This window comes from Colletotrichum siamense (assembly GCF_013390195.1).
Source record: "Colletotrichum siamense strain Cg363 chromosome Unknown KSG_Cg363_contig08, whole genome shotgun sequence".
Lineage (NCBI taxonomy): Eukaryota > Fungi > Ascomycota > Sordariomycetes > Glomerellales > Glomerellaceae > Colletotrichum > Colletotrichum siamense.
In genome coordinates, this window is record NW_023501021.1 from 1,556,127 (window position 1) to 1,569,508 (window position 13,382).

General features: G+C 52.9%; 5 protein-coding genes across 5 annotated transcripts; 2 read left to right on the forward strand and 3 right to left on the reverse strand.

Annotated features, from left to right (window-relative positions):
- Positions 1–103: 103 nt before the first annotated feature.
- pmd1-0 (Leptomycin B resistance protein pmd1) lies at positions 104–4,418 on the reverse strand (the record flags this gene model as incomplete). Its single annotated transcript, XM_036643875.1, has 10 exons — positions 104–814; positions 873–1,063; positions 1,121–1,766; positions 1,815–1,984; positions 2,037–2,778; positions 2,838–2,984; positions 3,035–3,314; positions 3,369–4,025; positions 4,077–4,264; positions 4,317–4,418. The coding sequence occupies 10 exons, from the start codon at positions 4,416–4,418 to the stop codon at positions 104–106; spliced, it is 3,834 nt and encodes a 1,277-aa protein (XP_036490551.1).
- Positions 4,419–5,543: 1,125 nt separating this feature from the next.
- CGCS363_v012027 (putative transcriptional regulatory protein) lies at positions 5,544–8,222 on the forward strand (the record flags this gene model as incomplete). The annotated part of the gene is made up of 7 exons (XM_036643876.1): positions 5,544–5,642; positions 5,749–5,897; positions 5,952–6,433; positions 6,490–6,785; positions 6,834–7,271; positions 7,362–7,612; positions 7,670–8,222. 7 exons carry the CDS (start codon positions 5,544–5,546, stop codon positions 8,220–8,222), a joined length of 2,268 nt encoding a protein of 755 aa, XP_036490550.1.
- A 124-nt stretch (positions 8,223–8,346) lies between these two features.
- CGCS363_v012028 (uncharacterized protein) lies at positions 8,347–8,841 on the reverse strand (the record flags this gene model as incomplete). Its single annotated transcript, XM_036643877.1, has 1 exon — positions 8,347–8,841. The coding sequence occupies one exon, from the start codon at positions 8,839–8,841 to the stop codon at positions 8,347–8,349; it is 495 nt and encodes a 164-aa protein (XP_036491192.1).
- Positions 8,842–10,860: 2,019 nt separating this feature from the next.
- Positions 10,861–11,510, forward strand: CGCS363_v012029 (uncharacterized protein; the record flags this gene model as incomplete). The annotated part of the gene is made up of 5 exons (XM_036643878.1): positions 10,861–10,912; positions 10,972–11,018; positions 11,082–11,145; positions 11,202–11,326; positions 11,385–11,510. 5 exons carry the CDS (start codon positions 10,861–10,863, stop codon positions 11,508–11,510), a joined length of 414 nt encoding a protein of 137 aa, XP_036491191.1.
- A 233-nt stretch (positions 11,511–11,743) lies between these two features.
- fdh-0 (S-(hydroxymethyl)glutathione dehydrogenase) lies at positions 11,744–13,129 on the reverse strand (the record flags this gene model as incomplete). The annotated part of the gene is made up of 3 exons (XM_036643879.1): positions 11,744–11,780; positions 11,838–12,672; positions 12,736–13,129. 3 exons carry the CDS (start codon positions 13,127–13,129, stop codon positions 11,744–11,746), a joined length of 1,266 nt encoding a protein of 421 aa, XP_036490631.1.
- Between the last annotated feature and the right edge of the window lie 253 nt (positions 13,130–13,382).

Below are 13,382 nucleotides of genomic sequence, written 5' to 3' on the forward strand. Positions count from 1 at the left end.
AAAGTACACATTAGGTATCCGCCATGCCATGCAAATGCAACGCTGACAATGACGAAAGACACATCCAAATTGGGACCTGCGTCCATCAAGAAAAGTCTAAGCCCTACGCAGCTCTATCCAGACTCTGCGCCTCACACATCTTTTTGTACATCCCGCCTTGCTCGATAAGTTCATTGTGAGTTCCCGTTTCGACGATGCGGCCGCCGTAGAAGACGCAGATCCTGTCTGCGTCGCGGATCGTGGAGAGGCGGTGCGCCACGGCGATGGTGATGCGATCGCCCCTAGCTGCGGCTTCCATAAGAGCTTTCTGGACGACCTTCTCCGATTCGGTGTCAAGTGCACTGGTGGCCTCGTCCAGTAGAATGACACTGGGGTCGCGAACTAAGGCCCTAGCAATGGCGATACGCTGTCTCTGACCGCCGGAAAGTTGGTTTCCACCCTGTCCACAGGGAGTGTTGAGGCCTTCGGGAAGAGAGCTGACAAAGTCCCACGCGTTGGCTGCGCGGCATGCTGCTTCGATCACGCTGTCATCCACCAGAACCGCCTTCTCGTCAGAAGCGTCGGAAGCCTCTGTTGGGAGGTCGATTCCTGCCGCGATGTTCTCGCGGATGCTGCCTGGGAAGAGGGTGGGCTCTTGCTGGACGAGAGCTAGCTTGTTGCGATAAAGGCGAGGACTGATCGCTGTGAGGGGTGTAGATTCATCAATGATGATCGTGCCGCTTGTAGGATCGTAGAATCGTTGGAGAAGGGAAATCATTGTGCTCTTGCCGCAACCTGAGGCGCCGACAAAAGCAACAAACTGGCCGCGATCGATCTGTTGGGAATCAAATGTCAGTTTTCTTGCTCGCCAATATCACACGGAAATAACTAACTTTCAAAGTAACGCCCTTGAGTACCCTGGTGTCCGGGGCTAAGGGGTATGAAAATTGGACATTGTCGAAGCCATAGGAGCTGCAACCATCAGGAGGGCCCTTGTCACCGTTTTCTTGGGTGTCTTGAATTGTGGGCTCGAGACCCATCAGCCAGAAGTAATAGTTGGCAGCGGAATTTGCCTTGGTGAAACCTGGGAAGACACTGCGGTTAGAGACTATAAGCCATAGCACCAGCGATATCTACTTACTGCTGGAGAAACTGAAGATCATGCCCGCAGCCTGACCGGAGAAGAAAACACCCATGAAGGAGATAATGAATTGGGAGAAATTGATCTCGCCGTCCGAAACAAGACGTGATCCCCACCAGAATCCTAGGGCGAGAATGAAAAACTCGATGGATTGAGTAAGGGCGAACCAGATCATCATGTTGAAAAGCGGAAGAGTCGAGCTTGAGATGGCGTTGTCGAGCTCATTCGTATATCGTTGAATCACGCTCTTCTCGATAGCAAGAGAGGAGACCGTGCGTATTGCGCTGACGGTCTCGGATGCCAAAGAGGCACTTGTTGAGAACTTCGCGTCGACCTCGGCGTCGAGCTTCGTTTCGATACGAATACGGGCGAAGCCTGCTCCAAGGAGAGGTGGCATGCCTGCGAAAACACCGACAAGACCAAGCTTCCAAGACACTGCGATCGCCAGGATACTGCTAGCGACGACATTGACAAAAGACAGGAAAGCGAGAGCGACGTTGAATCCCATCAGTTCTAGAATCGCTTGTGCCATGGAATCGATTCGGCTATTGAGGGCGCCAACTGTGTTCTCAGCTCGATCGAAGAAACGAAGGTCTTGTCTTAGCATTCCGTTAAGGAGACCCTTGCGAACCTTCTGGCTGAGAGTCTGTAAGAGGTTATTGGAAGTTTATACCAATAGAGTCAGAGAGCGTACCTGAGCAATCACGTTCGTTGTCCAGCCCATGATGTAGTAGACAGTTAGAGTACCTATGGACATGACGAAGTACATCAGAGCGATAAAGTTGCCGCGCTTGACCATGTCGGAAGAGGTAAACACATCCATGACCTGGGACAGAAGAAGAGTCTGTCCGGGGTAGACAGCAGCTGAAGGTGGGTTAGCGCGTAGTGTTTATCGTGAGCTGGCCACTGGACTTACCTCCGAGAACACAGACGACGAAGGCACTGCAGTACCACATCTTAATCTCAGATGTAGAACGGATGAGCTTGACGATAGTGTGCACAAGATTGGTCTGCTTGTAAAGCTTGAAGTCCTCCTTGTCTTTGAACGAGACGAGTCGTTGCGCAGCCTCGGTGTCATACTTGGCGAGGGATTGAACGGGCTCAGCTGCCTCAGTCGAGTCGTCTTCGGAACTCTCGTCGGTGCTCCCCTTCTCCTTGACAGACAGATCTTGCGCCTTTACCAGCTTGGCGTAGTTCCCACCTAGTGCAACTAGCTCATCATGCTTGCCTTGCTCCACGATCTTGCCCTTGTTCATCACCACAATGTTGTCTGCGTTTCGGATGGTTACAAGTTTGTGGGCAATAACAACGGTAGTCCGGTTCTTGGAAGCGCTGTCCAAAGCTTGTTGCACAATTCCTTCGGCATGAGGGTCTAGCGCGCTTGTTGCTTCGTCAAGTAGGAGTATTTTGGGCTCGGAGATAACGCTTCGTGCAATGGCGATACGTTGCTTTTGGCCACCGGATAGCAGTCCACCTCTCTCGCCAATTCGGGTATCGTATCCCTCGGGAAGGTTACTGATGAATTCGTCGGCAAACGCGACCTTGGCCGCTTCCTTGACGCGCTGAAGTTGATCCTCTCGTGAGGCATTCTCCAAAGGGGTCCCGACTAGGCCGTTGACAATGTTCTCGAATACGGTACCGTTGAAGAGAACAGGCTCCTATTTGAGGTCAGTCTTCCAATCATGTCTCGGACTTAGTTTCGGAGCATGCCACAAACCTGCTGAACAAGTCTCATCGTCGTGCGCAACCAACCCAGGCTCAGGTCACGGATGTTGATACCATCGAGGCTGATGGATCCGGAGGCAGGATCGTACCATCGCTCCAGGAGGCCGATGATGGTACTCTTCCCGGAGCCGCTGGATCCCTGCGGTGTTGTAAGCAACGTTTCGCTGAAATATCGCCATCTCAACATACCACAAGAGCTGTCACCTTGCCAGCGGGGATTCTTAGAGAATAGTCCTCGAGAACTCGGGTGTCCGGTCGCGTGGGATAGCTAAATGTGAGTCCTTTGATGTCAATATGCCCTGAAACTTGGCGAGGGACTTGGCCGGATTCGTCGAACGGATTGATATTGGACTTTCTGTCGATCAAAGTGAAAAGTTCCGAAGCGGAGGTAGCAGCACGACTGAACGCCATCAGGTGAGGGGCTACACCGTTGATGGAAGTCGAGGCGATGATAACGGAAAACAAGACCCTATGAGCTTTTGATCAGCAGAGCGATTATTGAAAGACTTGCAGTTGAGCCTACGTGAAAACCGTGCCGATGCCGTCCACCTCCTTGCGCGCGATCATAGCAATACCCTGCCAAAAGGCCAAAGCCATGCCTGCGTAAACAACGAAGTACTGCCAGCCAAACATCACACCATAGATGGGACTCTTCTTGTTTCCGATGACCCGCGATTGGTCGAGATACGAGCTGTACTTCTGCATGATGCGAGACTCCAAGCTGAAGGCTTTGATAGCACGAATGCTTCCTAAGGCGCTCTCGGCGTAGGTTCCTGCTTGTGCGTTGGACTGCAAGATCTTGGTTTCAAAGCCAGAGTCGATAGCCGCCATGGCACCACTGACAAGAACAATGGCCGGAACGATGCAGATGATAATGAGTGTCAGTTTCCATTGGCTTACAAAAGCGATGATGAAGGCAGCGAAGAAAGTGGAGACGGAAGAGAAGAAGAGGCCAAGTTTCTCAGCAATTCCAGACTGGATGAGTTTTCCGTTCGTCGTTGCTTGCATGGCGATGGAACCAGCAGTGCCGTGGTCGAAGAAACTGATTTCCTGGCTGAGGGCAGCTTGGAGGTAGGTCCGTCGAACGTTGCGTGTCAACTTGAATGCGACGTAGGTGAAGAGAGCCGAGTAGATGTACGTTGTGGCGAAACGGGCGATGCCGATGTAGACGAAATAGAGCCTGTGGATGTCAGATGGCCGATTCCCGGGTTTGTTGATCATGTCTGCCTACGCATTCTTGCTCACAGCCGCCATAAACTTGTCAGGGTTGGCGGAGATTGTTGAAGGGTCACTCATGATGTCCATCAAATTGCCGATGATCAGGTTCATCATTGCTAGTGCCACACCGGACCCAACAGCGGCGAGAATGCCAATGGTCTCGAGAACATAGTCGATTGGTTCTCCATATCTGAAGACTCTCTGCAACTCATGTCAGTGACAATCAGTGAGCCATCATAATTTCTCGACTTACCAGAAAGCCTCCAAACCCACTCGGCTTCTTCTCGTCGGTGTTGTCGGGGTGCTTCGATGAGTCGGTGGACGCTGAACTCGAGGAAACGTCTTGCTTCTCCATATCTTGTCTTGGCGTACGTCTCGCGGAGAAGGGCGAGTAACGACACAGAAGGAAGCAATTCGGCCCAGGTGGGAGAGGGGGAGGTACTAAGGTTTATCTAATGAGAAGGGGAGGAAAAAGCGAACCAGATCAAAAAGGGATGAAAGCGGGCAAGTTCAGACGGAGCAGACAAAGTGTAACGTTGTTGCTGATTGTCGCCGCGTAATAAAAGGGAAAGACTGGGCGAGGTGCGAACCGTATGCACGGCTCGGAAAGAAGTAGTGTAGTCGGCAGCCTCTCAAATACGAATCTCGCGTCTCAGAGCGAACCTAATCATGGAAGGTGCCTGCCGAAAGAGGGCGTCGTGAGAAAACACCCCGCTGCGGCCCGGATTAGGTTCCAGCTAGGTACGCTCCTATCCTGCCCTGTGGTAAGGCACCTGCCCTGGGTGAACTCCTATCCATGGGAATGGAAGGGCCCAGCTGCCCGGGATCTCCTTCCGTCCCGCGTTGGAGCTGGGGCGGGCGGTGGTGCGGCATGCCAAGCAGGCGCGGCCGAAGCAGCTGCCACCAACGGAGCGCGGGCTGCCAAGATTCCTCGATTCCGCACCCCATGTCCAAATCCACAAAACACGCGTATTCAGCCACTATCGCAATGGAAAATGATGGGAAAACTGTCATCAAGGAGATTATGAGACTTGAACGTCATTCAAGCAACTGATTTCAAGATAACGACCGCGTCAAGAGACCCGGGGTTTGCCAAAGTCGGACCCCGCGGCCAACCCGATGCCTTCCATAGGTTCACCAAAAAGGTCCACAATTCCCAGAAAGTCCACGCTTCCGTACCTTATTTTTTTCTCGGTTTCGCGTTGCGTATCGCTCTCGCTGCGCATAAGTCAACCTCACCTCCGCGCCAGCTGCGCAAAAAAAGGCAACACGTCGCGAGTTACGAATTACGAATGCGGGCCTCGCTTTCATTGCTCTCCGCTCCGCACCATTGCGCTTCGCTTCGCTGCATGACAACAGCCGCACCGCCGCCATCCCTTTTCCAGCGTTCATCTCAATCGACGACACATCACTCGCCTCCGCACTGACTTGTTGGTCCAATCATTCTCCCAGTTCCAGGGCATTGGGTCTTGTTGAAAGGATGGAAACCGAGCCGGGAACCGGCAGCAGCGCCCATGATCCGATGGATTCCCTCGAGGACCATGAGGACGATGATGAGCTTCCGCTGTCCAAAATCTCTGTAAATTGGCACTGGGTGTTTGGTAGCTGGCGCACAAGATACTGACGTGCCTTGTCCAGTGCGATCGCTGCCGTCGTCGTAAGGTGTGTTCTGCTCGTCGTTTCAGAAGCCGTTCGCTGAACTGACGGCTCAACTGGTGAAATGCAATCGCCGGCAACCGTGCTCGTACTGCATCCGCATTGACGTTCCCTGTACCTATCCTGAGAGGCAAAAACCCAAGGAACGGCGACAACGCGTCTTCATTTCAGAGGTGTAGTAAGTGGTGCAGCATGCTCGCGGACCATGTTATGCGTCTAATTTATTGCAAAGTGAACGAAAAATCGACTACATCGCCAAAAAGCTCGAGGAGTTTGGCCATGCTTTGGGCAATATTGATAGCAACTCGCAGCCCTCCACCTCGTCAACCCTTCCCTATCGCTCTTCGCCAGCAACACCAGCATCTCGCGGTACCCCAACAGAAGCCTTAGCCGCCCCATCGCCATCAAGCGGCAACACGAGCAAGATCCTGACACCAAAATTGGAATATGAGGGAGAATCATCTCTTTCGGCGCAAGCCGCTTTCGCTAACAAGTTCCTCCGCGATGCTGTCAGCAGCAAGCCCTCTGCCGACGTGACAGGAGAGATGGCCTCTGTCTTGGATACCCTCAGTCGCACAATTGGGAATCAAAAGCGGGAGCAAGAGCCCGAGTACCTCTATCCTCATGCCAGAACGCTTGAGCCGGGCACCACACTCCGAGACCTGCCCATGCCCCCGGTGGAAACGGCTTTCACCTGCCTCAGAATGGCCAAAGGTATAGAACCTACCGATCGCACTTTGGCATCGCGTTGCGTACTGATTGCCGTACAGAACACCCTCGCGTCAAGTTCTTTTGGAATCACGAAGCAAACTCCGTCTCATCGTTCACCGACTACTTCCTCAAGGTTTACTCCCCAGGGGAGGTGACCCACGCAGACCTCATCATCGTCAACGGAGGCTTGTACTGGCTATTTCTCGAATGCAAAAACGTGATTGCCAATCCGGCTAAGAAGTCGGACTACGCAGAGCAGGCAACTACTTGCCGCGCGAATCTCGAAACCGTACTCTCAAGTCTGCCGTTCCATCTGCCATCAACGATGGACACCACGTGCGCTATGATGTTGGCTGTATGTACTCATGCCCACTGAAAGAACCATTACTGATGACCACGGCAGGCCATGTACTGCCTCGACTCCTGCAAGCCGTCCGCCGCATGGAACTTCATCGCCACTGCATCGCACATGAGCCAGACTCTAGGTATGCACAGCATAGTTGCCATGGCTAACGACGATGCGGAGACCAAACGAGAGAAGCTCAAGCTGTTCTGGATGATCTACATGCATGAGAAGGGTCTTTCCCTTCGACTGGGCCGATCATCTACCATTCGCGACTCTGATGTGACCGTTCCTTCTCTTGCACCAAATCCAAGGGCAGATACGGCCATCTTTGGCCAGCTGCAGAAATGGACAGAACTGGCAAGAATTCAAGGCATGGTCTACGATCAAATCTACAGTCCCGCCGCGTTGATACAACCTCAAGCAGTCAGGACCGCACGGGCACGAAGGCTTGCCTCGGTCCTCGAGGGCTTTACGAGCAAAACATCCCCAGATGAGGTGAGTGGAATCCATTCAGGTTGATACGCCGTCTTTGCCATCGGATGTCTTCCCAGACATTATGTGACACGTAGACTAACTTGGTCTTAGCTGCGCTACATGCAAGCAATGAAGGACGCGGTCGGAGACTTGTTTTTCGAAGCCTTTATTTGTACCACAAGGGTCACGCACCTGTCTTTGTTCTGCCTGATATACCGAGCCATTCCTGCCGAGCCGGGCGAGGGTACCGTCTTTGGTAAGGAGTGCATAGCCAGCGCCCGCCAAGCCCTCGAAGAACACGAAAAATGCATGTCTATTATTCAAAAACTTGACGAAGACTTCCTCGAAACATACGTCAACTGGTATGATCAACCCTCATTCTTTGCGCAACCCAAACAAGCCCCAACTAATTACTCCAGGGCTCTCCTGCAATCACCATTCGTCCCATTCACAGTCCTCTTCTGCCATGTCATCGAAACATGCAATGAAGCAGACCTCGAGCGTCTTGGTGGTCTGATCGGCTCTCTACAGCAGCTGCTGACCGATGACTTCTCGACAGGCGTGAAGAAGGAGGTCCGGCTGTTCAAGGTCCTGTATGACGTCGCTTGCAGTTACATCAAGTTGAAGACGAACGATTCACAACAGATTGAAGACAGCAGCATCGGTGGCTGGGGAAGTACTGCAGCGTCTCTGATGATGCCGCCGTCCTTGTCCCAAACGAATTTGATGCCGACGCCGGACTCGAGCTCGCAGGGGGTGGCACATACGCCATTTTCACAGCTTGGCGACGCCGAAGCCGTGATGGGCGGTGCATTCGGTGATCCGTCTGCTAGCAATGCGTGGATTCCCGGTAACTCGTTTGCGATGCCCGGCGACTTTGGCATGGAGGTTGATCAGCAGAGCACGCAGCTTGGCAACTGGCTGTACATGAACAACCAGATGATAAGAGCATTGGAAGACAGTTACTTTTGATGACAAGAGGCAGTCTAATTTTCTTGGTGGTTTCCTGCCTAGAAATTATTAGAGTATTCCTGCCATTGATAACTTTCTAGACCACATTGTCGCGTTATCCAATGTGAAAAGAGACTGACACACTCTACTTTGCTCCCTTCATGTCGCAACCCAGAAACTCTCTGCATATCTCTATAGCAAACCTTTTCGCCCTCCATTCTTCAGCCTGGACACTCGGTCCGAATGTCTCCCACGTAATCTCTGTAATTCTCGCCCGACCGTCCTGAGTCGCAATCTGCAGACGAAGCTGTTCCCCGCGGGTGTAACGTCGATACACATGAAATACGATATTCCCCATTTCATCGGGTCCTTCAGCACGGCACATATAGTCCTCGTCCACCCTCTTAGGATCGTAGTCCTTGAGGAGCTTCTCGACATCTTGGTTGGATAGCTCAACGTGCCATTCTGCAGTCTGGGGGTATGTATGAGAACCGGGAACCCACGGGTGGAAGGATGCACGAGAAGTCGTTGAGAAGCGGTTGTGAGCGGGCGCAATAGGCAAGGGGCGGTGGTAAGCGCCCCTGGCAACCGCGGAGCGCTTCATGGCCGAGCGGCTAGAATTGATAATGAGTCTGAACATCGTGCAACTCTGTTCTTCGTCTGGGGTTATTGTGTGCTCTTATTTCTAAAACAGTAGTTAGGTGAGATTTTGTCTGTGAATGAGAGCATCTTACCTACTATGTACTTATTTTAACGTTTGTATATTCCTGCTGACTTCTGCAGTACGATTCTTCTGATGATAGCAAAGCGAATGATGATAGAGATTCGAGTATCCAGCACTATTTCTGGCTTTAATATCTTGCTTATGATGAGCAGCAGGGCCTTAAGTACCTGGTTGGCCAAAACAAGCTTTTCCATGGCGGAAGACTTTGCGAAGTCATGTCTGGTACCTTTCGCTCTTATGAGTCACGCGGGCGAGACTACAAACATTCAAGGCAACGAAGACGTCTTCAAAATGAGACCGAGAGCCACATAATGGGCGGCTTCTACTTCTGATGACAAGACACAGTATGACCCGATCGATGGCTGTGTGCTCACAGAGCAGAGCACCGAAATGACATACACGAATAAAAAATTGATCGCCTTAATTCACTGCGCCATCCTATTCAATAATAATGCTTGGCCTGAGGGCTCCACGCGAAGCACTGGCTGAGAAGCTCTCCGCACATTGGCCAACCCCTCCAGCAAGGAAAGAACCAACCTGGAACCACCGCGGATAGGCAACCTTCAGCTCGGCGTTAGCTTGTCTCTCGAGGCTCTCTCCGGAATCACTTCTTGTAACGATTGCATGAAGAATCCATCCGGAATTTTCTAAGTGTAGCTGTAGATGGAAACCCAGCGGAGGGAATATAGTTGCTTTGGGGGACACAGCGCTGATTCGAGACTCGCCAGACCCAGAAGGTGAACACGCAACACACACCTCAGGCCCGCCTGAGAATACTCTAAGTATATATAGAGATTAGAATCTAGACCAGGCATCAGCGGGTGGAGAGCTGGCCGTGCATATGCCGAGTATAGCCCAAATGCTAGCCCAACACGTTAATCATACTATCCAGCGCTGTGGATCCTCCGGGCTTGAATCTCTTTTCAGTCACCCTTTTTTTTTTTTCATATTTTCATTTCGATCTCTTTTTCTGGTCTGCCTCCCGATGCACGCGCTACGAACTAGCGTTTGGAGATCCGATGTCAGGGCAAGACTTTTCCTTCTACCACGCAAGTTGTATCGCTGAGGTTGCCGGGAATTTGGACGCGCGATTGAATTCAACCCTTGACCGTTGGTCCCTATCTCAGACTTCTCTATCACGTCGTTTCTCTCACCCACGATGTCAGCTGGAGATAGCTTGTCATTCAAGCCTCCGCTCCCGTGACATAACCGAGCAACCGCGGCGCCGACCATTTTATTCCCCGACCCGGTTCGCGCGAGTGGAGCCCCGTCGCTCTGCGGACGTCAACACGCCGCATAGCGGGGGCGGGGCGCAGAACCAGCCTTTTTGGAATCAATCCTTCTGCAGCGGCGCCACCCGCGCCTTTTAGACAACATGTTTTCTGGAATCAATTCAAATCCTTCAGACACATGCTTAGAAATGCAAACCCCATAAAGTCCTGGGAATTGTCGCATTTTATGTTTCTCGGCGGCGGAAGCATCCATCACGCCCTGCAATTGACAGCCCCAACTCCACCGGTTTATCAAGTAAGCCCCGTATGATGATTCGTAGAGAAGTAGATCAAACAGACCAAACACACACTCTCGTTCGCCAACCGCGGGGTAAACACACCACCACACGCGCCCCTCAAAAAAGGGCCCATGCTCACTTACCAAACTACTTACATCACCTAACCCCGCAGCAGAAAATGGGCACGGCGTAGTGGCCAATTCCCATGATAAGACGGGGATCAGCTTCCTTGTTGCCGGCTCCAGCGCTAGCCGAAACTCTCAAACGTGTATATAAATGGGGGATCGGACTTCCTCAACCGCTTGGTCTCCTCTTTGCTGACAGACCCTATCAATTTCACATTTCTTTCACCGAAATCATCATTGGACACCGACGACGAGTGAACTGACGGAACACACTTTGCGAGAAGGAAAAGGAAAAGGAAAATGGTTCTTAAGGGAAGCTGCATGTGTAAGGCGGTGAAGTACGAGAGTAGTGGTGAGTCCGGGACCTCGAAGCTTCCCACGGGCGAACGGCTCGACTGATGCAGTCTGCAGAAGAGCCGCAGGTGACAGCCCTGTGCCACTGTGTTGATTGCCAGAAGGTAAACTCTCATCATGATCATCGTCACGACGCGGGGATGTTCAAAGTGCTGACTTATGTCCAGTGGAGCGGTTCCGCCTTCACCTCCAACGCCGTCGTCCCTCGCGCCGCGTTCAAGGTCACTCAGGGTACGCAAACTCCCGCATCGTCATGATGCTGCGGAAGGAACTGACATCATCTACAGGCGAGCCCAAGTACTACGACATCACCGGCGACTCGGGCAAGAAGAACAGGCACTTCTTCTGCTCCGGCTGCGGCTCCAGTCTGTACACCGAGCTCGATCTCATGCCGGACGTCACTTGCATCAAGGTAAGGAATCCTCTGCGATGAATGATCATTACTTTGCGTTGCTAATCTGTCATCAAAGGCTGGCGGACTAGACGACGGAAAGGCGAGTCTCGAGGGAAAGCCTGCTGTCGAGTTTTACTGCAAGGACCGCGTGTCGTACTTGACGGGCGTCAACGGCGCCGATCAGAAGCCTGCGTTTTCTTAAGGGGTTGGGAGTCTATTGATGAGATGTATGGAGACTATGAAAATAAAGAAAATGAAGTTGAGATCACATGCGGTTCTAGTCTGTTCAAGTGATGTTGATCAAAGTCCGGCGAACTCCCCCACCCGTTCACACTGCCAAAAGGTACCTAGAAAGAGTAACCAGTTCGTTGAAATGTCAGAATGACAAGGAAAAGCCTACATGCGCCGACATGGGTTCGTCCAGTATGCAGAAACTCAATGGAGTCTCACTCTCTTGGTCTTGCCAGAAATTCTGCTCGGCAGTCAGCATCCGTCCCCAAACACCACAGAAAAGGGGGCAAGCACGTACCTGGTATGGTCAGCACCATTGACTACGACCCCGTTGCTCTGCTGCTCAGCCTCCCAGACAAAATCATCTCTACCCTCTTTTCCAGGGCCTCGGAGAAGCACCTTAGTCTCAAGCTTCTTATCAAACCGGCTGTACATCTTCGGCGCCTCGTCAATGTCCACCTCGCTCGTAACCACAAACCCCGGCCTCGCCCTACCATTCTCAATCAGCCTCACCAGCGCCGGCACAGTCTCCAACAACTCCACGATACCGAGCTTGATCGTAATACTCTTGAACCACGCATCCGCAAACGGGAACTTCAACTCGGGGCGCATCTCATCTGCGTTCGGCGCGCCCGCGCTCTTCTCAAGCGACGCGTACACCCCCGGCACGCCGATACCCCCGCCGAAGCTCGTGACCTTCACCGCCTCGCGCAGCACGTAGTCCTGCTGCGGCTTCAGCTCGGCGTTGACGGCGGCCATCTGCCCGCAGCAGTCGACGGCGCGGTTGACGCCGCCGGGCTGCAGCGCGAGGATCTGCTCGGACGCGGTGGCGCCGCCGCGCGCGAAGTTGATGGGCACGGCGCCGATGCCGGCGGCTTTGGCGAGGCGCTGTGGGACGTGGTCGACGACGTAGACGAGGGACGCGCCGCGGATGATGGCGGAGTAGGCGCACATGAGGCCGACGGGGCCCGCGCCGAAGACGGCGACGGTGTCGCCCGGTTGGAAGCCCGACCAGGTGAGGCCTTCCCAGGCGGTGGGGAAGATGTCGCCGATGAATAGCCATTCCTTGTCCGGGAGGCGCTTGGGGATTTTGAAGAGGGAGGAGTCGGCGTGGGGGACGCGGACGTACTCGGCTAGGTTTTGTATTAGGATCAATCGAATCCAGGAAAGGGGTCAAAGTGAAGGATGAGACTTACTTTGCAGACCACCAATACCGCCAAAGTCTTGGCCAAAGCCGTAGGTGACGAGTTCGAGCTGCAGATGATTCTGGGTCTGGACGTAGCCATCCTGAGGAAACCCGACGACGACGCGGTCACCTACCTTGAAGCTATCGACGGCGTCGCCCACTTCCTCAACGATGCCCATGGCCTCGTGGCCCATGGCGAACGGCACCTCATGACTGCCGAAAAAGCCGTGGTAGGTGTGCAGGTCACTGCCGCAGATGGCGGAGGTGGTGATTCGGATGATGGCGTCCTCGGGCTCAGTGATGCGTGGGACAGGGATGTCGTGCTTGACGGCCATCTCGTAGGGCTTGCCTTCCCAGACGACGCCCTTCATCGTCTTGGGGCGGAGAGAGTTGTATGCTGTCATTTTGAGCAGATGTTTCGATGAAAAGATGGAAGATAGATATTCCAATCGTATGTCCGAGAGAAAGTAGCATTTATCATGAACTTGAGCGTCGTTCTTATAGATGTGCCAAGAGCTTCAGGCAATTCTACGATCCCCAGATGAATCCATCCAAAGCCGGGGTTCGTCACCGAAAGAGGTCACATCTGACATAAATGGTGGCTTATCCATGAGAAATTGTCACTTGACAGTCATAAGAACTTGCCTTTTGCCATGT